The sequence below is a fragment of the Suricata suricatta genome, chromosome 10 (assembly GCF_006229205.1).
Source record: "Suricata suricatta isolate VVHF042 chromosome 10, meerkat_22Aug2017_6uvM2_HiC, whole genome shotgun sequence".
NCBI classification, from domain to species: domain Eukaryota; kingdom Metazoa; phylum Chordata; class Mammalia; order Carnivora; family Herpestidae; genus Suricata; species Suricata suricatta.
The window spans coordinates 64,593,231-64,621,101 of record NC_043709.1 but is presented as its reverse complement, the minus strand read 5'-3'; the positions used below and the strand labels follow the sequence as shown (position 1 = coordinate 64,621,101).

At 38.0% G+C, this 27,871-nt stretch overlaps 1 protein-coding gene across 3 annotated transcripts in view; it reads right to left on the bottom strand.

Moving 5' to 3' along the window:
- Positions 1-756: 756 nt before the first annotated feature.
- Positions 757-27,871, bottom strand: part of CCNT1 (cyclin T1) — a 31,400-nt gene continuing 4,285 nt past the window's right edge. Inside the window, exons 3-9 of one of the 3 annotated variants that reach the window (XM_029955959.1) lie at positions 22,652-22,780; positions 18,592-18,652; positions 16,845-16,907; positions 14,499-14,544; positions 13,206-13,369; positions 12,977-13,047; positions 757-2,626 (exon numbers count right to left, since the gene is read on the bottom strand). In XM_029955959.1, coding sequence (XP_029811819.1) covers positions 1,220-2,626; positions 12,977-13,047; positions 13,206-13,369; positions 14,499-14,544; positions 16,845-16,907; positions 18,592-18,652; positions 22,652-22,780 — 1,941 coding nt within the window. In that variant the 3' untranslated portion in view covers positions 757-1,219. The remainder of the gene's footprint in view (positions 2,627-12,976; positions 13,048-13,205; positions 13,370-14,498; positions 14,545-16,844; positions 16,908-18,591; positions 18,653-22,651; positions 22,781-27,871) is intronic. The other 2 variants (XM_029955960.1, XR_003914969.1) reach the window with 2 other exon arrangements.

Genomic DNA, 27,871 nt, shown 5'->3' with positions numbered 1-27,871 from the left:
CAAGTCTTACATTCATAATGTAATTTAAAATACAATATCCTAAAAATACCCAATCACAATTTCATTGTTTTCAATATCCTCTAGCTCCATGGCTTCTCCCAGAACTATTCTCATATATGGTCTGGGCTTTCATAGATAGGATATACAGCACATCCCCCTTCCCTTCAGAGACCCTGAGATTGCTCTCACTTGAACACCTTCCCAAAGCCCAACTTGAGAAAAAGACACACCCAATTCTGTAGGGCAGAAGCCGGCCTTCTCTCCAATCCTTCTGCAACCCCACCTTTGTTCTGCATCAAGTTTTTGTAACGGAGTCCAGAGTCAGGCCACTGGCTGTGTTTGCCCAAACTAGAATTTAGAAGACTACCAGTCAATTACAACATAAAGAAATGGGAAAATACCATGTTAAACACATGCTTCTTCCTTCCTTTATGTTCTAAAGGCCACACAGTGTTCCCTCTAGTAGACTGTTGGGAAGTGAAAATGGTGAGGGACAGGGAGGGAAGATAAAACATGATTTTTAAACACACATACTTAAAAACACACATACGCACACATACACACTTAAAGGTCTCAACACTTCAAGTGGCCGGAGCCTATCAGAACTCAAGGCCAAAAGCCTACCCTCCCATCCCCCCTACACACCCCCCACCCTCCAATCCCACCCCCAGGAGTCATTGCTATGTATCTCATACACACAGCAAAATCCCTATCCCCTCCCCAGTGATATAAAAAAAAACTAAACAGATAACTTACTTTCTTTAAATTATTTTTAAAAGTCTCTTAAAAGATTTTCATGTTTAAATACTTCCTCTCTTCTGATATATTAAACATCAAAAGGATCCACAAGTGTTTGATAAAACCAACCCTCCATACTTCAGTCCTAGCACGAAGAGGGAAGACATCAACTCTAATCGATCTAATTAGGAGGTGGAGAGGCCAAGAACAGAGAAAGTACTCTAAATCCTTCACAGTTTAACACATTCTCACCTCTCTAATACCAGTAAAAACTATAATAAAATAGTTAAATTTCTGAGGCAGTCGATATAACAACCACGCCCCTCTACCATCCTCCCACCTGGATGTCAATATTCATTTATTCCCTAGTCCAAGAAGGGTGACATATTTCATGAGGGAAGTTAAATTCCTTAGTCCAGAATCAGTAGTTTAAAAAAAAAAAATTGTTTACAGGGAAGTTTTTTTTCTCCTCTTGTCTTTTTTACTTAGGAAGGGGTGGAAGTGGTGGAGGAGGTTCTGATGGTAGAGGTGGGAGCCGGGGTTTGTCTGTATTGCCAGACCTGGAGGACATTCCACCACCCCGTGGATTCAGATATTCACCATAAGAATGGACAAATTCAAATGCAGGGGGCTGAGTGGGCTGAACACCCTGGGCACTGAGAAGGGAGTGAAGCATATTCACAGTATCTTGATAGTCTATTGTCTGGGTTGTGTTGTGACCATTGGCCCCAGTGGGCCCTTTATCCAGTTTCACATGAGGAACTCGAGTTTTACAGCTGGGCTGTGAAAAGGGAAGGCCACTTGTGTCTGAGCTATGCCCAGGCAACTGGGCCATTGTAGGAAGAGGAGGGAAGGAGAAATTTATGGAAGAGGATTTAGTACTCTTGGCAATCTTGGCTGGATGATCAAACATTGCCCCTCCAGTTTCTTCAGAGGGGCCCCTTTTACGAGTAGAACTAGAAGAGGAGAAAGAACTTGACAAGCTATAGGTTTTATGTGGTAAGGTGCTTGTCTGGCTACTATGTTTTGGATCTCCTGGACGTTTGTTCCCAGTACCAGCTGGAAGCTGTGAGTGAGAGTGCTTGTGTGAGTGGTGATTATGATGATGATGATGATTAGATGGGTGGGTCTTGTGCTTTTCTTTGTGCTCTCGGCTCTTTGTGACACTGTCCTCTACAGAATTGTGCTTGTCAGCTGCCCCGTGGACTTTAATGCGCATTTTTATCTCCTCTGGTTTTGAAGAGGCAGCTTTATCTCCACTTGCCACTGGGATTCTCATTTTGAGAGCTGCTTTGTCAGCCTTTTCCAGAAAAGGCCTCTCAGGGTTTTCTGAGCTCTCTATGGGCATTTTCAGAATGACTGAAGAATGGCTATCATGGTGAGACAGGAGATTCTGGGCAGCATATGCATATTGTGACTTCACATTGGCCTCCATGTTTTCTAATTGCCTCTTTTGGGCAGCCAACTCTTCTGCATGCTTTGCACGGTATTCTTTCAGAGACACTTTAGCTGATGGCACACTCTTACTATTCTGCTTCTGGGAAATAAATGCATTTGAACCATCCTGTTGCAAAGAATGATCAACTCCTATAAGTGCCAAATTCTCATTAGTCCGATGACCCTGAGCAGGTTCCAGTTTAAAAGGGGGTTGGGAGGACAGCCAACGTTCGCCCTGCAACATCTCCACATTGCTTAGGTTGCTGGATGACTCTTCAGTGGCTGGAAGGGAAGGCACTGCACTTGTGGTAGAGGAAGTTGACATGCTCATTAAACCTGCGATAGTTGTGTCTGAAGAGCTCTGGGAAATCATATTGAGAATTGTCTGCTCCGAAGTGTTTTCATCTGTTCCTCGATCATCTGCTTTTGTTTTCCTGGCAGCCTGGCATGCCTAGAATGAAGCAAATGACATCTCTTCACTTTAGGAAATTTATAATATGGAAAACAAAAATGAAAAACAAAAAAGCACAACCTGAAATGAGAAGACTGTGCTTGCTGCAACATGGGAAGTTTTAGATAGTGCCCAGTGAGTCAGCCACTCTGAGATCAATAATTACTACCACTAGAAGTCAGATTTTTATTTTTTATTTTTTATTTTTTTAAATTTTTAACATTTATTTATTTTCGAGAGACAGACAGAAACAGATTATGAGCAGGGAAGGGGCAGAGAGAGAGGGACACACAGAATCGGAAGCAGGATCCAAGCTCTGAGCTAGCTGTTAGCACAGAGCCCGACGCGGGGCTCGAACCCACAAGCTGTGAGATCATGACCTGAGCCGAAGTCGGATGCTCAACTGACTGAGCCACCCAGGCGCCCCAGAAGTAAGATTTTTAAAAACTTCAGTCAAGAGTCACACAAACAGGTCTCAAAGAGATCTCCGCACTCCCATGTTCACTCCAGCACTATTTACAACTACCAAGATATGGAAGCAACCCCAAGTGTCCATCAGTGGGTGAATGTATAAGCAAAATGTAGTATTTACATACAATGAAATTGTACTTAGCCATAAAAAAAGAGGATGAATCTGGGAAAATGTTAGAGTAGGAAACACCAGGAATCTGCCTCCCCACCTAGAAAACAACTGCACTAGCAGAATCTGTCTGATATAACTATTCTGGAGTCTGTTGAAGGCTTGCAATTTACAGCAATTTCATCTCTCAGCACATTAGCAACTACCCATCTCCCACCCCAGCCACAATGGAGGCAGCTGAGCACCTGTTTCCAGAGCAGCTTGCACACATTTTTGGGAAGCCAAAAAAGACTCTATCCTACAAATACCAAGCTCTGTGCTTTGACCCCTGATTGCAGCTTCTGATCACAGAAGTACACACCAAGAGGCAGGCAGCTACTGTTACTGCACCTCCCTCCACTATTGCAAGCTCCGCCCCCTCTGGCTAAAGTAACTTCCAGGGGATTTGAAGGACTCTCACCCTTCTTCCTCTTCATTTTTTCTTTTGTTCCCCTTGTGGGAGCCAGACATTAAAAAAACAATGGTATAGGGGTGCCTGGGTGGCTCAGTTGGTTAAATGGCTGAGCAGCTGACTTCGGCTCAGGTCATGATCTCATGGTTCGTGGGTTCGAGCCCTGCATCGGGCTCTGAGCTGACAGCTCGGAGCCTGGAGCCTGCTTCAGATTCTGTGTCTCCCTCTCTCTCTGACCCTCCCCTAATCATGCTGTTTCTGTTTCATAATAAACATAAAAAAAACTTTTGAAAAAAAAAAACCAACTGGTATATACAGAGAGATTAGAAAACTTTAACCACACATTCCCAGGAAAAGGATCAGAAAAGAACTGAGAATATCTCCAGTTTACAACTCAGGCTGACCTTAACCAGAGACACCATACAAAACCAAATCCACTTCCCATCCAAAAACAAAAACAAAAATAGAAAACCCTGGGATTCTGATTTCTAGAGCTACCACATTATTAGATTCAAATGTTCAGCATTGAACAAAAAAATCACAAAGCATTTAGAGAAACAGGAAACTATGGCCCATACAAAGGAGAAAAAAAAAAAAAACTACCCCTGAAAAAGACTGATGGCAGATCTACTACACAAAGACTTTATTATTTTTTTTAATGTTTTAGTTATTTTTTGAGAGAAAGAGAGAGACAGCATGAGCAGAGCAGGGTCAGAGAGAGAGGGAGACACAGAATCTGAAAACAGGCTCCAGGCTCTGAGCTAGCTGTCAGCACAGAGCCCAACGCGGGGCTCGAACCCACAAACCACGAGATCATGACCTGAGCTGAAGTCGAACGCTTAACCGACTAAGCCACCCAGGTGCCCCTATCTTTTTTTTTTTTTTAACTTTTTTAAAAAAATATTTTATTTATTTTTGATACAGAGAGAGACAGAGCATGAGAGGGGGAGGGGCAGAGAGAGAAGGAGACACAGGACCGGAAGCAGGCTCCAGGCTGTGAGCGGTCAGCACAGAGCCTTACGCGTGGCTCGAACCCATGAATGTGAGATCTGACCTGAGCCGAAGTCGGAGGCTTAACTGACTGAGCAACCCAGGGGCCCCTCCCCTATCTTTTTTATTTCTGTAAAATTGGTAGCAATGTCTCCACTTTTATTTCTGATTTTAGTGGTTTGAGTCTTGTTTTTTTCTTAGATCATTTAGCTAAATAAAGGTTTGTTTTTTGATCTTCTCAAAGAACCAACTTCTAGTTTTATTAATTTTTCTCTATTCTGTTTACTGTTTTATCTCTGCTCTAATCTTTGATATTTCCTTCTTTCTGCTTGCTTTGGCTTTAGTTCTTTATTCTAGTTGCTCAAGTTATAAAATTAGTTTGTTAATCTGAGATCTTTCTTATTTTTTTTTTTAATGTTTTATTTATTTTTGATACAGAGAGAGACAGAGCATGGGGCCCCCGGCAGAGAGAGGAGACACAGAACCGAAAGCAGGCTCCAGGCTCCGAGCCAGCTGTCAGCACAGAGCTCGATGAGGGGCTCGAACCCACGGACGTGAGATCTGACCTGAGCCGAAGCCGGAGGCTTAACCGACTGAGCCACCCAGGCGCCCCTGAGATCTTTCTTATTTTTTTAAAACGTCAGTGTTCATAGCTAAAAATTTCTCCTGTAGTGCTTCTTTCACAACATCCCATAAATTTTGAGAATTGCGTTTTTGTTTTCATTTATCTCTAAGTATTTTCCAGTTTCTCTTTTAATTTCTTCTTTGAACATTGGTTATTTAGAAGTGCTGTTTAGAGATATCTGGCTGTCTCGGGCAGTTAAGCATCTGACTTGGTTTTGGCTCAGGTAATGATCTCATGGTTTGTGGGTTTGAGGCCCGTACTGAGCTCTGTGCTGGCAGTGCAGACCCTGCTTGGGAGTCCCAGTTTCCCTATTAGCCCTTCCCCTGCTCAAGTTTTCTTTTTCTCTTAAATAAGTAAACATTTTTAAAAAGTGCTGTTTAATTTCTACAATTTTGTAAATTTTCCAGTTTTCCTTTTGTTACTGATTTCTAACTTTATCCTGTTGTGGTCAGAAAAGTTAATTTGTATGGTATCGGTCTTTTAAAAATTTCTTGAGACTAGTTTGTGGCGTTACATATGGTCTATCCTAGTAAATGCCCTATGTGTACTTGAGAAGAATGTTTACAGTGTTTGTTGGGTACAGTGTTCATATATGTCTGTTAGATCTAGTAGGTTTATTTTTTAAGTTCTGTTTCCTTTTGTTGGCTTGTTCTGTCCATTGTTGTGGGTAGATAATGAAGTCTCGTAAAACTCTTATTTCTTCAATTCTATCAGTTTTTGCTTCATATATTTTGATGGTCTTTTATTGGGTGTCTAAATGTTTATAATCATTATAACTGCTTTTTGAGCCGATTATTAATAATTAATAATCAATAATGTCCTTCTCTTGAAACCTTTTTTATTTTAAAAGCTTTTTTGTTTGAGGCGCCTGGATGGCTCAGTTGGTTAAGTGTCCGACTTTGGCTCAGGTCATGATCTCACAGTTTGTGGGTTTGAGCCCCGCATCGGGCTCTGTGCTGACAGCTAGCTCAGAGCCTGGAGCCTGTCTTCGGATTCTGTGTCTCCCTCTCTCTGACCCTCTGCTCACGCTGTCTCTCTCAAAAGTGTATTTTGTCTCATATAAGCATAGCCACCCTTGGTGGGTAGGGGGCGCCCGGGTAGCTCAGTTGGTGAAGCTTCTGACTCTGTTCTGGCTCAAGTCATTATCTCATGGTTTGGCAGTTCGAGCTCTGCATTTGGCTCCAAGCTGATAGAATGGAGTAGGCTTGGGATTCTCTCTCTGCTCCTCCCCCATTTGCATGCACATGCATGCATGCTCTCTCTCTCAAAATAAATAAACTTAAAAGAAAAAAAGTTAGAACCTTAAAGAAAAAATGTATAGCCACTAGCCAGGCTTTTGGGTGCTGTTTGCATGGTGTCTATTTCTATTTTCAATCAATTTGGGTCTCAGGATCTCAGTTGCTTGTAGACAGCATGTAGTTGGATCATATGTTTTTATGCTTTTGGACAATTTCTTTACTGGAGAATTTAATCTAGTTATACTTAAAAGTAATTATAGATGATATCACTATGCTTATGCTACTTGTTTTCTATATGCCTTGTAGTTTTTTTTTTTTTTGTCCTGGATTTCCTGCATTACTGTCTTCTTTTAGGTGATTTTTCCATAGTGAAAATTTCGAATTCCTTTCTCATTTCCTCTTGTGTATATTTTACAGCTATTTTCTTTGTAGTTACCATGAGAATTACATTTGATATAAAGTTATACTAATTTGAATTTATATTGGCTTAACTTCAGTAACACAAAACTCCTTTATATAGCTGCATTCCCACATCTTTTGATTGTTGGCTGTCACAAAGTTGTATCTTTAAACATTACCTGCCCCCAGAACATAAAATAATAATCCTTTTAGGTGCATTAGGCCCTTAAGTTATATAGAAATTTAGATTTGAGTTACTAGCCAAAGTTATAGTAATGCTTTTACACTAATAATTGTGTTTCTTTCCTTAAAATGTATTAGTCTTTTTTAAATCATGTAGAAAACAAAGGCAGTTATAAGCTATTTGTTTTTATTTTTATTTTTTTAATATTACTTACTTTGAGAGAGATAAAGAGTCCTTTATTTGTGGGGCTCAGACTCACAAACCGTGAGATCATGACCTAGATGAAAGTCAGACACTTAACCGACTGAGCCACCCAGGCGCTCCTTTAGGAGTTATTTTAAAGCCTTTGAGGGGCAACTGGGTAGCTTAGTCGTTGAGCGTCCAGCTTCAGCTCAGGTCATGATCTCGTGGTTTGTGGGTTCAAGCCCCACGTCGGGCTCTGTGCTGACAGCTAGCTCAGAGCCAAGCCTGTCTTCGGATTCTGTGTCTCCCTCTCTCTCTGACCTTTACCCTGCTCACACTGTCTTTCTCTCTCAAAAATAAATAAAACATTAAAAAAATTTAAAAAATAATAAAAAGGATTATAAGAATACTCTGAGCAATTGTATGCCAACAAATTAAATAATCTAGATGAAAGGGACGCCTGGGTGGCTCAGTTGGTTAGGCGTCCAACTTCAGCTCAGATCATGATCTCATGGTCCATGGGTTCAAGCTCCATGTCGGGCTCTATGCAGACAGCTTGCAGCCTGGAGCCTGCGTTGGATTCTGTGTCTCCCTCTCTCTCTGCCTCTCCTCTGTTCACTCTCTGTCTCTCTCTCAAAATAAAATAAAGACATAAAAAAGATTTTTTATTTTTCTTTTATTTTTTTTTTTTACAGACACTTAAGCAACTTGATTTCACTCAATGTTATGCTTCCAAGATTCACACAGGATGTTGCATAGAGCTATCATTCACTGAGTTTTCACTCCTGTGTAATATTCTGTTGCTTGCATATTTCACAATTTTATAGTCTCATTTTATTGCTGATATTTTTGCCCCAATTTTTGCTAGGAAGACCAATGTTTCTAGAACATTCTTAGAAATATCTATTTGAGTCACATGTACAAGTTTTTTTCCAGGTTATATAAAAAAGATTTTAAAAAAGATAATCTAGATGAAATGGACAAATTTCTAGAAACCTACCAATAATAAACCATAAAGAATAGAAAATCTAAATAGATCTGTAACTAGTTAGGAGGCTGAATCAATCATAAAAAAATCTCCCAACAAAGAAGAGCCCTGGACCTGATGGCTCCACTAGTAAATCTCAACAATTTAGAGTAACACCAATCTTTTTTTTTTTTTTATTTTTTTCCTGTTATTTATTTATTTTTTGAGAGACAGACAGCACGAGCAGGGGAGGGTCAGAGAGAGAGGGAGACACAGAATCTGAAACAGGTTCCAGGCTCTGAGCTAGCAGTCCGCACAGAGCCCCATGCAGGGCTTGAACCCACAAACCATGAGATGATGACCTGAGCCGAATCTGGACGCTTAACCAACTGAGCCACCCAGGCGCCCCAACACCAATCTTTTTTAAAATTTCCCAAAAATTTTAAGAGGAGGGAACATCTTTCAGCTCATTCTGTGAGGCTTGCGTTACCCTGATATCAAAGCCAGACAAAGACACTTCAAGAAAACTAGGGGCACGTAGGTGGCTCATCAGTTAAACGTCCAACTTTAGCTTAGTTCACAATCTCACGGTTCTTGAGTTCGAGCTCCATGTCAGGCTGTGCTGACAGCTCAGAGCCTGGAGCCTGCTTCGGATTCTGTGTCTCTGTCTCTCTCTGACCCTTCACTACTCATGCATGCTCTTGCTCTCTCTCTCTCTCTCAAAAATAAACATTAAAAAAAGAACACTATAGACCAATATCCCTTATGACCAATGATGTAAAAATTCTCAACAACACACTAACAAACTGAGTTGATTAGCAACATACCAAGAAGATTATACACTACGACTAAGTAGGATTCATCCATGAAATGCAAGAATGGTTCAACATACAAAAATCACCCATGCAATATACCACATAAACACAATAAAGGAAAAAAAAACTACATGATTGTCTAGATACAGAAAAAGCATCTGACAAAACTCAACACCCTTTCATAATAAAAACACCTAACAAACTAGGAACAGAAGGAAACTACCCAAAAATAAAAGCCATGTATGAAAAACCCACAGGAAATGGCATATTCAACAGTGAAAAACTAAAAGCTTTTCTGCTAAGATCTAGAAAAAGGCAAGGATGCCCACTCCTATTCAACAAAGTACTAGAAGTTCTCATCACAACTAGGTAATCAACTCAGGTCATGATTCTAGTGTCGTGGGATCCAGCCCCACATCAGGCTCAACACAATGTCCCTCTCTGTCCCTCACCTGCTTGCATGCATGTGCACTTTCTCACTTTCTCATAAAAGTTACAACAGATGAATTCAGCAAAGTAGCAGGATACAAACTCAACATATAAAATTCAGTTGAATTTCTATATATGAACAATCTGTAAATTATGACAATTCTATTTACAATAGCATAAAAAAAAACCCCTAATGATTTAACCAAGGAAGAGAAAAACCTGTACCATTAAAACTGCTAAACACTGCTGAAAGAAATTCAGTAAGACATAAATGGAAAACTCATCCCATGTTCTGGATTCAAAGATTTAATATTGGTAAAATGTGAGTATTATTACCCTAAGTAATCTACAAATTCAATGCAATCCCTATCAAAATCCCAATGATGTTTTTTTTTGCAGAAATAGAAAAGGCTACCCTAAATTCATATGGGATCTCAAAGGACCCCAAAGAGCCAAAACAATTTGAAAGTGAAGAACAAAACTGGATAAATCACACTTCCTGATTTCTTTCTTTTTTTTAAAAATTTTTTTAATGTTTTATTTATTTTTGATACAGAGACAGAGCATGAGAGGGGGAGGAGCAAAGAGAGAGAAGGAGACACAGAACTAGAAGCAGGCTCCAGGCTCTGAGCTAGCGGGGCTCGAACCCACAACCGTGAGATCTGACCTGAGCCGAAGTCAGAGGTTTAACGGACTGAGCCACCCAGGCACCCCTCACACTTCCTGATTTCAAAACTACTACAAAGCTACAGTAATCACTGAACAGTAATACATGTGATACTGGCATAAAGAGACAATGTAACAGAATAGAAAGCCCAGAAATAAACCCTTGCAATATATGGTCAAATGATTTTTGCCAAAGGTGCCAAGACCATTCAACAGGAAAAGGATGGTCTTTTTTTTTTTTTTTTTTTAAGTTTATTTATTTTGAGAGAGGGAGAGACAGAGCGCAAGCAGGGGAGGGACTAAGACAGGGGACAGAATCTGAAGCAGGCTCTAGGCTCTGAGCTGTCAGCACAGAGCCCAGTGTGAGGCTCAAACCCATGAACCACGACATCATGACCTGAGGCAAAGTCGGATGCTTAACAGAGAGAGCCACCCAGGAGCCCCAGGATAGTCATTTCAATAAACAGTACTAGGGAAACTAGATATCCATGTGCAAAATAATGAAATTGGACCCTTACCTAACAGCATATACAATATCAACTCAAAAATGGATAGAAGACTTCTCAGAAGAAAACACAGGACAAAAGCTTCACAACAGTGGATTTGGCAACTTCCTAGATATGACATCAATGGCACAGGTAACAAAAAGAACAACCCGAACTTAAAAATTTTTTTATTTTTCTAATTTAAAAATTTAAAAATCACTTCAAAAACTTGAAATTAAAAACAGAACTACCATGTAATCCAGCAATTCTACTTCTGGCTATATAACTAAAAGAATCAAAAGCAAGGTCTTGAAGAGATACCTGTACACCCATGTTCACAGCAGCATTATTCACAATAGCTAAAATATGGAAGCAACCGAAGTGTCCATCAATAGATGAATAGATAAGTAAAATGTGGTACATACATACAATGAACTATCACTCAGCCTTTAAAAGAAACAAAACTCTACAATATGCTACAACATGGATGAGCCTTTAGAACATTATGCGAAGTGAAATAAGCCACAAAAGAAATACTGTACGATTCCATTTATATGAGGTACTTAGAGTAGTCAAATCATAAAGACAGAAAGTATAATTGTGGCTGTCAGAGGCTAGAGGAGGGGGATAGGTAGTTATTTAACAGGTATAAAGTTTCAGTTTTACAAGATGAAAAGCATTATGGAGATGAATGGTAATGATGGTTACACAATGGTATGAATTTATTTAATACTACTGAACTATACATTTAAAAATAGTTAAGATGGTAACTTTTATGTTATATGGATTTTACTACAATTAAAAAATAAAGATGGAAATCCATCCATCTGCCACAATATGAATGAATCTGGAAGGCCTTTTGCTGTGAAATATGCTAAGACACAGAAAGACAAAAACACTGCATGATTTCACTTATATGAGAAATCTAAAATAGTTAAATCATATAGACAGAATAGATAATGGCCTGGGGAAGGGGGAAAACAAGGATATGTTAGTCAAAGGTACAAAGGGTCAGTCATACAAGGTAAATCCTAGAGACCTACTGTACAATGTAATGTCTGTAGTTTAACAGTATAGTACTGTATATGCAAAAATTTGCTAAAAGAATATATCTTAAGTGTTCTATCACCTGCCAAAAAAAGTTAATCTATACCACTGCTACAAGGCAATTAAAAAAACAAATCTGTGCATATCTAAAATCCATTCATGAATGTCTATGCCTTATAACTGCTTATGACAGCAGTTAGTCCAAAAGCAAATTCCAGAAATATTGTTGAGGTGTCATATGATTACCATGATGACCTATGTACTCTCAAGCCTCTTGTGAATCCTAGGCAAACTCATCTTCTACAATTCATTGAACTCAGAAGAATGAAATTAAGTTTATCAATCTGGATTTCTGAGAAGGCAGGGAACATTTTTGAACGAACTTTCTGATACTGAGGGAAAAAGAATGATTCCGTAATGCAAAAGTAAGATTTTGAAAAATATCTGAAATACAACTTTAGCCTGCCATCTATATAAAAAACAAAGTTCTAAAATCCATTTAAAAAGGGGCGTCTGGGTGGCTCAGTTGGTTAAGCGTCCAACTTCAGCTCAGGTCATGATCATACGGTCCACGGGTTTCAGTCCCACATCAGGCTCTGTGCTGACTGCTCAGAGCCTGGAACCTGGTTCAGATTCTGTGTTTTCTCTCTCTGATCCTCCCCCACTCATCTCTGTCTCAAAAATAAACAAACATTAAAAAAAATTTTTAATCCAATTAAAAAAGCAAATAATGTCAGGGTGACTGGGTGGCTCAGACTTCGGATCAGGTCATGATTTCGTGGTTTGTGAGTTCAAGCCCCATGTCAGGCTCTGTGCTGACAGCTCAGAGCCTGAGCCTACTTCAGATTCTGTGTCTCCCTCTCTCTCTACCCTTACTTGCTTGTGCATTCTCTCTCTTTCAAAAATAAACATTAAAAACATTTTTTTAAGCAAATAATTTCAAAGACAGAATGATACCAGCTCTAAGCTTGTAACTCTTATCTTTCCTCTTTCAGAAGCCAATACTTTATAACTCAGAGAAGCCATATTTTTCCCCTAATGGTCTCCACATAGAAAACACTCAACCAATGTTGCTAACTGACTATATCACAGGTGTTACAAAACACAAAACAAATCCTGCTATTACCTACCACCATTGACTTTTGGGCCAGAACCCAAGCTATAAAGTTGGTTGAAGTCATGAGAAAAGGAAAATTCTAAACCTGAAGTACGTATCGAATTCTGGTACATTCACTGTGCAGTCACAAGAAAAAGTGGTTTTGTACCACAAACTGACAGCAAAAATTCTTACCCTCCAATTCCGAATTCGTTTGAGCCTGTTGGGGGTTTTCTCCAGAATCTGTAGAAATTCATGTGTCAGTTCTACAAATGAAATAGAACGTTTAAGAAAAACTCAGAGCACAAGTAAAAAACAAGAATAACCTCGACTAACTATTTCCATCTGAATCAAGTCACTTTGGGCCAGGAATGTGACAGATCAAGTGCAAGTGCTTTCCAAGGTCCCTTACTCTAAAACTTACCATCTAAAAGTTCCAAGGTCACAGTGGCGTCAACATACTCCCACCAGTGCTTCCCATCAGTTGAGACTGGGATCTCCCAGTTGGACCACTTGCAAGCCAGATGAATGCAGACACAGGCCACCACAGGAGGTGTGTACTGCAGGCTAAATGTGGTCAAATGCAGGCTGACATCAGAGGGAAGGAAACAAGAGAGTGTCATGAGCTCTCAATTCTGAACCCAAAGTTAAAACTCTCCATTATTTAAAAAGAAAAAGTTTAAAAAAAAAAAACAACCCACAATGGAGAGTAAAAAAGGGCAAGAAATATCCAGTGCTCTGATTCAGTACTCAACAGGATTTTGCATTAACCCACCTGCCCAGGTAACATTTCTAAATTTTTTGGCTACACATCATTCAATCCACTTATTGACGGATAACCAGGACTAGGACCAACACCAAAACCAAACAGAGAACTGTTTTTTAAAATAAAGGTCTATTATCCTGAGAAGAAGCTTAGTCCTTATGGAAAATTTTAAGATTTTTGGCTATGTGTAATCCCAAAATCAAATACTTAAAACCCCCTTAAAATTATCTTGTCTCTTGCCAATCACAGGTCTGGTCTATTTAAAATAATGAATAGACAATCACTCTCTAAATTATGAATGTGCTTGATTGATGGTTTACTTCAAAAATGCCTATCAGGCTGTAAAAGCAAACTTCTTAGCCCTGACAGTCAACAGGAGTATCTTTGGTTTCTATGAACAATCAGAGATGAGAATGAGCAAGTAATTTGGTAATGAAAATTATCTATTATTTTTGTTTCAAAAAGGGAAGAAGAGAAAGTATTACAACTCTTTATACACATACATGCCTATTTATCTGGCAATAGGGGAAGAAAGAGGAAGTCTTTTCAGTATCTTAATTATTGCAGAATCCTCTATATTAGATTCTCAGTCACTGTCAATGAGCCCCAAGTTTACCTAAACTTACAGAACTATGCCCTTGGATATTTTAAAGCAAAGTAAGACATGTAGAATTGAGTGGACTACCAAACAACCAGTACTGCATAATTATATTACCTTAGCAAATTAAAAAGCATGGAAAGTTAAGGTATAGTATGAAAACTGTACAGAAAAATCAACATTTACCAGAGAATTTCTGTAACACATTGGATCAAAGATCCATCCTGAGTCTCCAGGTTCTAGTTTACTAAGTGCCAGACCTGTATCTTTCCATATACCCCTCAAAAAGTGACAATTCCAACCCAAGTAAAGTCCTATCCCAGAACAGAAAGGAAGAATATTAAAATATAAACCTGTTGGTTGCCATGAAGTAAGAAGTCTGCGCTAAGTCCTTGCTTGCTAAAAAAAAAAAAAAAAACAAAGGTGGGGGGTAGGGAAAAAGATATTAGTTCCATTCATTCTCAATAATTATTTAGTGAACATTTAATATTTCCAGTAGAGACTATCATAACAAATAAGGAAGACAGGATCCCTGATCACCTGTTTAACATTCTACCGAAGACAAATTAGTAATTTGTTATTATAGTAACTAGGAACTCAAACTTTATTCTGCACACCAAGTATTAAAACCCAATTCCTGGGGCGCCTGGGTGGCTCAGTCGGTTAAGCGGCCGACTTCAGCTCAGGTCCTGATCTCACAGTTTGTGGGTTTGAGCCCCGCGTCAGGCTCTGTGCTGACAGCTCAGAGCCTGGGACCTGCTTCTGGTTCTGTCTCCCTCTCTCTCTGACTGTCCCCTGCTCACACTCTGTGTCTCTCTCTCAAAAATAAATTAACATTAAAAAAAACCTTTTTTAATTAAAAAAAAAAACAATTCTTGGACATCCTCCCTGTAGTGTGACTCAGTGTGTTTGGAGAAGGACACAGCATTTTTAACAGGTAACCCAGAAACTCTGATGCAAGGGTTCACTGAGAAATACTGAACTGAAAGATAAACAAATTTGGAAGCAATATCAGAACCCAGAATATCTTGATATATTTGGCAAAAGTGATTTGTGTTTTAATTAAAAAATTGGTTTTTAACTGAGTAGCCCGTGATTCAGACCCCAATTCATCAAATAACATGAAATACTGATGTACCACAATGAAGGGGGAAAAATACAACACATCCCTCTTTCTCAAAAAAATTGTTCTCGGTAAATTAAGCAAATTTTACTCTTTCTTAAAACTTAATCTTTTCATTAAAAAAAAATTTTTAACATTTTATTAATTTTTGAGAGACCGAGAGAGACCATTGATCAGGGGAGGGGCAGAGAGAGAGAGAGAGAGAGAGAGAGAGAGAGAGAGAAAGAGAGAGGGAGACATAGAATCTGAAGCAGGCTCCAAGCTGTCAGCACAGAGCTCAAACCCATGAACCGTGAGATCATGACACCCAACCGACTGAGCTACCCAGGTGCCCCTAAAACTTAGTTTTCAATACTGGCATATATTCACCTCTGTTTAACCTTATCCTAGCTCAATATAAACCTTCTCATGCTTTCAAAATATAAAGAACCTGGGGAAATTTTGGGAATTTAGAGATGAAGCACATATTAGCAAAATATAAAATAAGGCAAATTATCAGTTTCATCTACAAAACAAAAAGGTACTTCATTGCACAAGTGTCTAGATAATGCTACTCCTATTAAACAAGGTTTCAAGCAATTATAACTACTAAGTCAAATTAGAATAAAAAGGAAAGTTCTGCCAAAGGTTTGTCAATCATGGAAATAAATCAAATAAATTCTAAATGATCCTCTGAGTGGCCTATAAAAAGCTGTCTAGTTGAAAATAAACTATTTAAAAAAAAAAAAGCTGTCTAGGACAATCAACCCTAGAATCAAATTAAGATCACCACTCCCAAAATATCCTTAAACTGCTATTAGATACTCAAGATTTGACTTTGTAATATCAGCTTGTCTGCTCCAGGCTCTGACAAACATTCTCGAGACTAATTCTCTTTAACTGGAGAATTTTTCTTAAAAATTTTAAGAACCCAGGGCACCTAGGTGGCTCAGTGGGTTAAGTGCTGACCTAAGCTCAAGTCATGACCTTCTGGTTTGTGAGTTTAAGCTCCGAGTCACGCTCTGTGCTGACAGCACGAAGCTTGCTTCAGATTCTATGCCTCCTCTCTCTCTGACCCTATCCCATGTGCAGGTTCTTTCTCTTTTTCTCTCTCTCAAAAATAAATATTAAAAAAAAAAACTCAGAGCACCTGAGTGGCTCAGTCTAGGTTAGGTGTCTGACCAACACAACTTCAAAATCCCACGTTAGAGGGGTACCTGGGTAGCTCAATAGATTGAGACTCCGACTTTGGCTCAGGCCATGACCTCACAGTTCATGCGTTCTAGCCCTGCATCAGAATCTGTGCTGACAGTTCAGAGCCTGGAGCCTGCTTCAGATCTGTCTCTCCCCCTCTCTCTGCCACCCCCCACTTGGACTCTTTCTCTTTTTCTCTCAAAAATAAACATTAAAAAAACTTTTTTTGATAAAATAAAATAAAATCCCAAGTTAAAAACATTCATTTTGATTTAAGCCAGGTAGTCCTTTCAATTTAACTTCTAGGCAAAATAGCTGTTATATATTTGTCCACCATAAATAAATCATAGCTAGTAAATGGTAAAACAATTTAAGACGGCCCTTTCAAGTTGGGATTCCTTACCTCTTACCAGTTGAGTGCACTTTACCACATGTGTATGTGGGTGATCAATTGTCAGTTCAAATCCTTTAAAAGATAAAATAACGAGTTAAAAAATTAAAGATACTGGAGTCATTTTATACTTCTGTCATCTAAGCCATCATTAAAGGCCTCCCTCATTTTCCTCTCCCAAAATTGCTCTTCAGAGGCTAAGAGGGTCACATAACATACACAGCATGCTCTTCTCTAAGACATATGATCTTCAATGACACTTATATTTTGAGCTAAATAATAAAGCTAATGCACTCTTAAGACACTTGAGGAACCAATAAGCTCTAAACAGAAAACACTTTTTAGGGACAATAGAATATAAGGTTAGAATAAATAGTCACTCAAGTGATGACTTCTAAAGCTTAACCTTGAGAAAATTTACTCCTCTTGGGGCACCTGGGTGGCTCAGTCAGTTAAGCATCTTGGCTTGGGTCACGATCTCAGGGTTCATAAGCTGGAACCCCACACAGGGTTCTGTGCTGACAGTGTGGAGGTTGCTTAGGATCCTCTCTTCCCCTCTCTCTCTACCCCTCCCCTGCTCACGCTCTTTCTCTCAAAAGAAACAAATTAAAAAAAAAAAAACTACTCCTTTTACCTCAGTTTTGTTCCTTTTCAACATTCTAACTTACAATGAGCAGTAGTCATGTATCTAACCCCAATGGTCTTTACCAAAATTACTTAAGAAGAAATCGGTGGGTCTACAAAAATTGTTAGTAAGTTTTTTTTTCCATGTATAAGTAAAATTTTCTAGATAAAATTTAAAAATTCTACTGAGAAATTTATATGATGTAAATTATCCTAGATGGATGATTCATGCAAATTAAATCTTATTGGCTTCCACATTATTAATAAAAATTTATTCCACCAGAAAAATGCCATTGTCCCCTAAAATATGGTTACTTTGAAGATAATTTAAAGTAAAAACCTAATTAAAAGAAATTAACTGCAAAGATAAGCTTTGGAGAACTGTGTGTACAGACATGCAATAAAATATAGCTATACCAGTAACTTTCCAACATGACTCGGGAAATGTTCTCCTACCCAGAGAAGAGAAAAGAGCCCAAAAGACCTATGAAAAATCTTTATTTTCCATATTTGTTAAGCTTTTAAAGGCAGTGTCTCTGATAAAAGTAAAAATAAAACTTCATCAGTATTGCCCATCAACCACAATAGCTTGAATTTCTCTACCTCCACTCTGCTGTCCCAAACACTGATTACCAATTTTAAAAATAATGCTATTATCTAAATATAATGACAAACAGATCATAAAAATCCATAAAGGAAAAAAGTTCTTTAGTTTCTACCATTATTTATCAGAGAATTAAAGACTGGGGGTGCCTGGGTGGCTCAGTCAGTTAAGCATCCAACTCTGGCTCAGGTCTTGATCTCTGACAGCTCAGAGCCTGGAGCCTGCTTCAGAATCTGTGTTTCCCTCTCTTTCTGGCCTTCACCTGCTCACACTCTGTGTCTCTCTTCCTCAAAAATCAACATTAAAAAAATATGTTTTTAATTGACAAACCTTAAAAAGCAAATCATGAACCCAGAATTTAAAAAGCCCTGCTAACTCCTTCTCCATAGGTCAGCTACACCTGCATTCTTCACACTCTATAACCTCTATAATCTGTAAAAACTTTCACTAGAGATTTCCTTCCTGTTTCCTATTTTGCAAATTCTAAAATATATTACATTCATTTTTTAATATTTAAAAAAATAAACTTACCTAAAGTCTGCAGAATTATGCTTTCTAATATCACCAGATCTTGAACTTGTTGCAGGTAAGCCTGCAGGTAAAAGGACAGATAAATTATTCCCCAAAAAGTACAATATATAAAGTGTAAACAATTCTAACAACCCCTTCCAGGGGAACCAAGGCAACTAAAGGCAGGAATGGATTTAGGAGATAGAAAAGGAACTGAAATATAATCTATTCAGCACAAAGTCTCCTCTTAAGAAAGTGGTATATTGAAAAATAACACTTTATTCATAATTGGCTAAAGAAAAGCACCAGAGAGATTTGGTTCACTTTCAAGAATATTTGTGATGTAGACACAAGATAATTAAAAATACATACATCTTTTTCAACATCATCAAAATACATCTCTAGACCCTTCTTATAGTATATAGGCACTATCAAACATTTAACTACTGATAAATCTTCCCAATTGAGGTAGATTTCTAAAAATTATAAGAGTTCAAAGGAAAAGGGAATACACTAACAAAAAAATTCTCAGATTTGTACCAGCCAATACTATAGCCACTCTCCATACATGGCTACGAGCACTTGATACGTAGCTAAATCCAAATGTGTAATAGAATATACACCAAATTTTAAAGACTTAATTAAAAAGCAACAATGTAAATTACCTCATTAATGTTTTAATATTTATTTTATGCTGATATGATATTTGGGGTTAAATATTCTATAAAACATTAAAATTAACTTCTTCTTTTAAATGAATATTTTATTTTTTTAATAAAGATTTTAAATGAAGTTCAATGAAAAGCCAAAAAGTTTTAACTACACATGACTCCCATTATGTTTCTATTGGAGAAGAATGGTCTAGACCTCTAGAATGAGACTGAGGGAGGAGTTAGATCAATACTGTAATGAGTTTTCCACTTTAGGATCTTGGGTAAGTCCTACAAAGACTTAAACTATGCTAGTTCTCTCCATATAGTGAAGAAAATATGTTCCCCTACGATTCATCATCTCATGAGGAATAGAAACTCAGGTGAGGGGTGCCTGGGTGGTTCAGTCAGTTAAGCGTCCAATTTTGGCTCAAGTCATGATCTTGCGGTTCATGAGTTCAAGCCCCACGTCAGGCTCTGTGCTGACAGCTCAGAGCCTGGAGCCCACTTTGGATTCTGTGCCTTCCTCTCTCTCTTTCTCTGTCCCTCACCCTCATGCACAGTCTCTCTCTGTCTCTCAAAAATAAACAAACATTAAAAAGATTTAAAAAAAAAACCTCAGGTAAGAAGTTACATAAAGACACTTTAGAGAGAAAAAAGTGACAATTTTTTTTTGTTTTTGTTAAAATAAAATTTTGTTTTATTTGGTCAGTTCTATGGACCAGTGTCATTTACTAGTCTAAAACCTAAAAAATGTCCAGGGCAATAATAACTCTTTCAGTAAGAGCTATTGCTGTACCCAAGAGAAAATGAAGTCAAGACACTGCTATGTAAAACAATTCACATAATTAGGGGCCGTTATCAAAATGAAAATCCCCTCAAAAACTACTTTCTTTATTATGAGCAAAACACACAAATTTATCTACTTAATAAAGGATGACTTATGTATCAATTCTAAGAGACTTAATCTAATAACAGAAACCAATAGATTACATACTTAACAAATGTTAGACCTCAAAGTTTCTCACAATTCGTCAATCCCCAACAAGAGTTTTTTTTAAAGTTTATTTATTTTGAGAGAGAGAGAGAGAGAGAAAGAGAGCTGTAGAGAGTGCACACAAGCAGGGAAGAGGCAGGAAAAGAAGAGAGAGGATTCCAAGCAGGCTAGTGCAGAGCCTGACATGGGGCTTGAACTCACAAACCGTGAGATCATGACCTAAGCCAAAACCAAGAGTTGGACACTTAATCAACTGAGCCAGCCAGGCAACTAACTCCCTCCCACCACCCCCCAACCACAGACTTCTAAGGCCAGGACAGAGTTTCCCCTCTTTAAAAAATGGAAGGAGGGTACCTGGGTGGCTCAGTTGGTTAAGTGGCTGACTTTGGCTCACGTCATGATCTCACAGTTTGTGGGTTCGAGCCCTGCATCAGGCTCTGTGCTGACAGCTCAGAGCCTGGTACCTGCTTCAGATTCTGTGTCTCCCTCTCTCTCTGACCCTCCCCCGCTCACACTCTGTGTGTGTGTGTGTGTGTCTCTCTCTCAAAAATAAACAAACATTAAAAAAAAAAATGGAAGGGAAAAAAAGCTATGTGCACATGCATAGGACAAAGGTCTGACAGAATATATACTGGAATTATAATCAGTAACATCTTGCTAAGAGGAAGAAAGATGAGCTTTAACTTTTACTTCAAATGATTCTTAAATGTTTGGGTTCTTTTTTTTCTTTTATGTTTTTTTTTGAAAGAGCGCATGACCAGGGGAGAGACACAGAGAGAGGGAGCCAGAGGATCTGAAGCAGGCTGTGTGCTGACAGCAGACAGTCTGATGCAGGATCTCAAATTAAGAACTGCAAGATCATTTAGTTGAGCATCTGACTTCGGCTCAGTTCATGATCTCACAGTTTGTGGGATAAAGGCCTGTGTCAGGCTTTATGCTGGCAGCTCAGCACCTGGAGCCTGCTTTCAATTCTGTGTGTCTCTCCCCTGCTCATGATCTGTCACTCTCTGTATCTCAAAAATAAATAAATGTTAAAAAAAATGATTAATTAAATAAAATAAAAAAATAAAAAAAGAACGGCAAGATCATGACCTGAACTGAAGCTGGTTGCTTAACCAACTGAGCCACACAGGCACTCCAAATGTTTTGAGTTCTTTTTTTTTTATTATTTTTTAAACATTTATCTATCATTGAGAGAGAGAGAGAGACAGAGCATAATCATGGGAGGGGCAAAGAGAGGGGTAGACACAGAAACTGAAGCAGGCGCCAGGCTCTAGGCTGTCAGCACGGAACCCAACACGGGGCTCGAACTCACAAACCATGAGATCATGATCTGAGCCGAAGTCGGATACTCAACCAACTGAGCCACCCAGGCACCCCTGGGTTCTTTTATAATAAGCATATACAACTTTTGTAAGTTCTTTAAAAGTAAAAAAAAAAAAAAAGTGATGGACTGGTTTTTTTAAAGAATTCATAACAAAAATATATTTGTAAGAATGTTATTCACAAAACTATACTGGTTAAAAGTTGGGAATTACCTTAGCAGAGAATGAATGATTATCTATGTATATAATGAAATACATTGTCTCAACATTTAAAGAAAATGGAGAATAAGATGGAAAAATATTTGAGGGCCACCTGGGTGGGTCAGTCTGTTAAGTGATCATCTCTTGTTCTGGCTCAGGTCATGATCTCACAGTTCAGGAGTTTGAGCCCCATGCCAGGCTCTATGTTGACAGCGTATAGTTTGCTTGGGATTCTCTTTCTCCCTCTCCCTCTGCCCCTCCATCTCTCTCTCAAAAGACATAAATAAACTTAAAATATATTATATATAAATATATATATATATATATATATATATATAATCAAAATATTTGGGGTATAAGTGAAAAAGACCTACAAAATATGTGCATGTGTAGCTATTCATAGAAAAGATGCTGAACGGGGCGCCTGGGTGGCTCAGTCGGTTAAGCATCTGGCTTCAGCTCAGGTCATGGTCTCATGGTTCGTGGGTTCGAGCCCCACGTTGAGCTCTATGCTGACAGATATCTCAGAGCCTGGAACCTGCTTCAGATTCTGTGTCTCCCTCTCTCTCTGACCCTCCCCTGCTCACATGGTCTCTCTGTCTCTCAAAAAAAATAAAATAAAATAAAAAGAAAAAAAAAAAAAGAAAAAAAAAAAGAAAAGAAGCTGAACATAATAATGATTCACTTATATATCCAAGGTCCAAATTATATCTAAAATAGATTTTCTTCTCTGTTTTCCAATTTTACTATAATGTATGCAATTAACTTTTGCCATAAAGTTTCTGATGTTTTTGTAAAGGAAAAAACAAAATTTAAGAGCCCCCATTTTGACTTGCAGTAAATCAAAATTACAAAATTAAATTATCATCAAGATAAAGAAAAACAGATATGTGTAATTAATCCCTTACCTCACTCCTAGTATCAGGAAGTGATTCCTGCGGATGGAGACAAGCATGTGCTACCTTGATGACGTGTTCCAATTTTTTCGGTTGCTCCTCTACTTTAGCTGCTAGAAATAAGGCTGCTGGAGCCACAGACTGGATGAGAGAAAATAAATCATATTATTTATTCCTAGATCAAGGGAGATCTGAAAAAGAATGAAGTCTCAAACCAAGTTCTTTGCTTGCCTCAACTTCATCACTTCTTGATAATGCCTTTTCTTCTACCTAAAATTTCCTCCCCTCTCCTACCCATTAACTCACATCTACTCCTGAAAACCAATCCTTCAACTAGCTACCTAATACAAGAAACTATTAGGTGTAAATAGTTGGTTTTCTATTTAAAATGAGATTCTTTCTTAAGTTTATATCACAGCCCTCTATATACTTTTTTTAAAAGAAGTACATTGAAATTGGTGGTTGCCAGGAGCTAGAAGAAGAGAAGAATGGGAGTGATCACTAATGCATAATTAGTTTCTTTCTGGGGTGATATAAATGTTGCGGAATTAGATCACCATGAAGGTTGCACATCTTTGTGAATACACTAAAAACCAGTGACTTGTATGTTGTAAAAGGATACATTTTATTGAATATGAATTATCTCAAGTACACTTATATGTGGGGGAGCATAAATCTCAAAAAAGGGAATTGAAAAAACACTATTCTATTCAAGAGACTATACAAAAAGTACTTAAAGGGGAAAAGAATCTCAAGCCAACACACAAGCAGGTAACAAATTCAATCACTAAACAATATAAAAGATTAGAGCAGTAAGACATAAATGTAGCCTGGTAATGATCTAGAAAACCTCAGGAAGAATTCTCTTGAATCTTAACAAGAATATTTCAATGAATCAAAGATGGCAATAGCAAGAGCCAGGAGTCAGAAATACCATAAATAATTTCTTATACAACTTACACATCCACTTTACTCAGTAGAACTGACAAGCATTCTAATACTTATTTGTATCCCTACTATCTGCTACTTTGCTAGAACAGATTTTTATCCACAAATTCAATTCACAATAATAATTCTTTCTTCATATTTGCTGCAGTTGTATGCAGCAAGCTGCATATACATTTCTGCACCTTAGGATAAACAAAGCAGAACCAGAGGAAAATTGTCTTGTACAAGATATGGGGAATCAGAGCAGGAAGCACACTAAACTGAGTATGTGACACAGATAACGGGATGTGGAACACAAAAGATCTTTAACAAGAGAATGACACTAGGGGCACCTGGGTGGCTCAGTTGGTTGAACGTCTGATTTCACTCTGGTCATGATCTCATGGTTCGTGGGATCAAGCCCAGCGTCGGGCTCTGAGATGGCAGTGGGGAGCCTGCTTGGAATTCTCTGTCTCTACCTCTCTCATCCCTCCTCCCTCTCATGCTTACACTCATACACACACACTCTCTCTCTCACTCTCTCTCAAAAATAAATAAAATGAACATTAAAAAACACACTCAAGAGTGATACTAAAGATTTCAGGAAAAAAATGTACAGCTTAAGGTATCTGGTCCCAGGTAGGACCAGAAGGAAGAAAGAATGAAATTCATTAAAAGGTAATTTTTAAAAAGAATAAAATTAATAATCCAGGCATTTAAAAATAAAGAAATAAAAACTAGCAATACAAATAAGGAAGGGGAAAAAAAACACAGGCATGATTTTAGAAAATTAATAGGGTTTCACTGAAGATATGTATTTGCACACAGAAAAAAATCCTAAAATGTCAACAGGATTATTTATCTCTGAACAGTTTGTATAAGAATATCATCATTTTCTTCTTTATTCTGTCTTCTTTTAATTTTATGATGATGACTATGCACCGATAGACATAAAAACAGTTAACATTATAAAAATTAACAGGACTTTATAATTAACTTGAAAAATCAGAAAAAGAAAAGAACTACTTAATGACAATACTAAAATTTTAAGCCTACAACTTTGCCTTCAAGGAGCTAAAAATATATTTGAAAGACAAAAACTAAAATATGGTATACAATGACTAAGAAGGCAAGGTAATAATTAAGTGACTACAAAAGATAAATTTTAATCTAATTTTTGTGCAGTCAACCATGTAAATACTCATTGCTCCTCACGAATCACTTACCAAGCCAGTTTATCAGACATTTTCCCATTAAAGTCAGTTTCTAAGAGGATTTCTTAGACCAGGTAAGAGTTTAAGATTCTCTTCATTTTATTTTTTTTACATTTATTTATTTAAGAGAGAAAGCATGAGTGAGGGAGGGACTGAGAGAGAGAGAGAGAGAGAGAGAGAGAGAGAGAGGAGAGGGTGAGAATCCCAACAGGCTCCACACTGCCAGCACAGAGCCCAATGTGGGGCTTGAACCCATGAACTGTGAGATCATGACCCTAGCTGAAGTCAGACGCTTAACTGACTGAATCACCCAGGCACCTTACATTTTAAAATAATAAAAATGTCACCTAATATTTGATTGTTTGGTATGTACAGGAATTTTGTAAATTAATTCATTTAAATCCTATTAACTACCCTATGAGATAGGCACGGTTACTGACTCCAAAGAGATGAAAAACCTGAGGCCTATGGTAACTTACCCAAAGCCATAGAACTAGTAAGCAGTGCAACAAAAATCCAAATTTAGACATGTCTGACTCCAGAGCCCATCCTCTTAACCACTAAGCTTGACCCCTTACAGATTAGCTAATCAGAATAAAATAGACACAATCAAATCAGTTAGGTATTAAATTACAACACCTACATTGTATAATATATGAAATACAACATAAACACACACACCAAGTTGCTCACCACTAATTTTACATTCCCCCATTTGAAAATATTTAAGACAATGAATGCATATAGAAATCTAATTCATGAGATTAAATTTCTTCTCAAAAAGAAAGTAATGCAATAACAGAATTTAAGTAAAAATAAGTTATTTAGTCATGTTCACTAAAGAAATAAAACATTTCCATTGAAAGGCAAGCTCTCTATCTTCCAGGGTGTTGAAAATATATTTTATCTTGATATAAATGGTGTAAAATGCAATAACGCAAAAATTAACCAAGTTGCACACTTCAGATTTTTATGCCTTACTATTAAACTTCAATAAAATTTTTAAAAAACAAATGTTTAAAAAGCAAGAGCTCCAGGCTCCAAAACACTGAAAAATGAGAAAAGTATCCACAATACTTGAAATACAGCTCTAATATAGAAGAGCTCATATAAATAAGGAAATCAGGATAAAAGCAAGACAAAGAGAATCAACAGTCAAATTTTAGTCAATTCTTCAATTTCATTTGAACAATGACCAATAGGTATAAGAAGCTCAACTTCACTAATTGAAGAAATGTAAATTAAGAAAATAGTTTAGGACTACCTCTACCTTGTTCATCACAGTATCCCAAGTGCTCAACAAGTAGTTAAAATTTAGTATTTCCTGATGCAATGAATAGAAGCTATTTGTGAGGATGTAGAGAAAAGAATCCTCTCTTACAGTACTATAAACAATGTATACTGACTGATATAATCTTTCAGTAGGGCAAACTGACACCATGAAACAATGAATTCTGATATTATCTCAGTAGGGCAAATTGACCTAACAAAAATTTTTTAAATGTAGTCCCCTGGACACAGCAATTTCACCTATAGGAATTTACATTAGAACAATCATATAAATCATACACTATATACATACCAATTTTATGTAACACTATTTGTAATTAATAAACTAGAAACAACCCAAATATCCACCAACAGGACGCTGAAATAGATTATGGTAATTACACAAAGAAATACTATGTGGCCATTTAAAATATAGTTGACCCTTGAAAACACAGGTTTGGGGTGCCTCAGTGGCTCAGTGGGTTAAGCGTCTGACTTTGGCTCAGGTCATGGTCTCCCAGTTTGTGAGTTTAAGCCCTGTGTCTGGCTCTGTGCTCAGAGCCTAGAGCTTGCTTCAGATTCTGTGTCTCCGTCTCTCTCTGCTCCTTCCCCATTCACACTCTCTTTCTCTCTCTCAAAAATAAATAAACATTAAAATTTTAAAAAAATTAAAAAGAAAGAAAACACGGGTTTGAACTGTGTGGTCCATTTATATGTGGATTTTTTTCTATAAATAGAGTCCAGTACTATAAATGTATTTTCTCTTCCTCATGATTTTCTTAATATTTTCTTTTCTCTAGCATATTTTATTATAAGGATATGGTATATATAACATGCAAAAAAGCTATGTGTTGACTGTGTTATTGGTAAGGCTTCTGGTCAACAGGAGGCTATTAGTAGTTAAGTTTTGGGGGACTCAAAAGTTATATGTGAATTTTTTTTAATGTTTATTTTTGAGAGAGACAGAGCGTGCGTGCACAAGAGCGAGCAAGAACGTGGGAGGGGGAGAGAGAGAGAGAGAGAGAGAGAGAGAGAGAGAGAGAGAGAGAGAGAGAGACAGAGACAGACAGACAGACACAGGATCTGAAGCAGGCTCCGGGCCTTGAGTTGTCAGCACAAAGCCTGACACCGGGCTTGAACTCATGAACCGTGAGATCATGACCTGAACTGAAGTCAGATGCTTATCGACTGAGCCACCCAAGCACCCCGTATATGTGGATTTTTAACTATGTGGGGGTCAGTGCCCCAATCCCCTCCCTATTCAAAAGTCAACTGTAATGAAAAACCAATTATGAAAAGATATCCAGAATATACTGTTAACTGATAGAAGCAACTCACATAAGACTACAGTAAAAAATAATTTTACAAGAAACAAATATTAGTATACGCACAAAAAAATGTCCAAGACCCTATATGACAAAACATTTATCAGTGGTTACCTCTGGAGGGTAAGATTACAGGGGAACTTTCACTTTCTACATTATACATTCATTCTTCTCTTTTCTTTCATTTATTCATTTATTCATAGAGAGAGGGAGAGTGTGAGTGGGGAAGGGGCAGAGAGAGAGAATCTCAAGCAGACTCTGCAAGGCCAGCACTGAGCCCAATCCAGAGCTTGATCTCATGAACTGTGAGACCATGACCTGAGCCAAAATCAAGAGTCAGACTCTCGGGGCGCCTGTGTGGCTCAGTGGGTTAAGCCTCCGGCTTCGGCTCAGGTCAGATCTCACGTTTGTGGGTTCGAGCCCCAGGTCAGGCTCTGTGCTGACAGCTAGCTCAGAGCCTGGAGCCTGCTTCCAGTTCTGTGTCTCCTTCTCTCTCT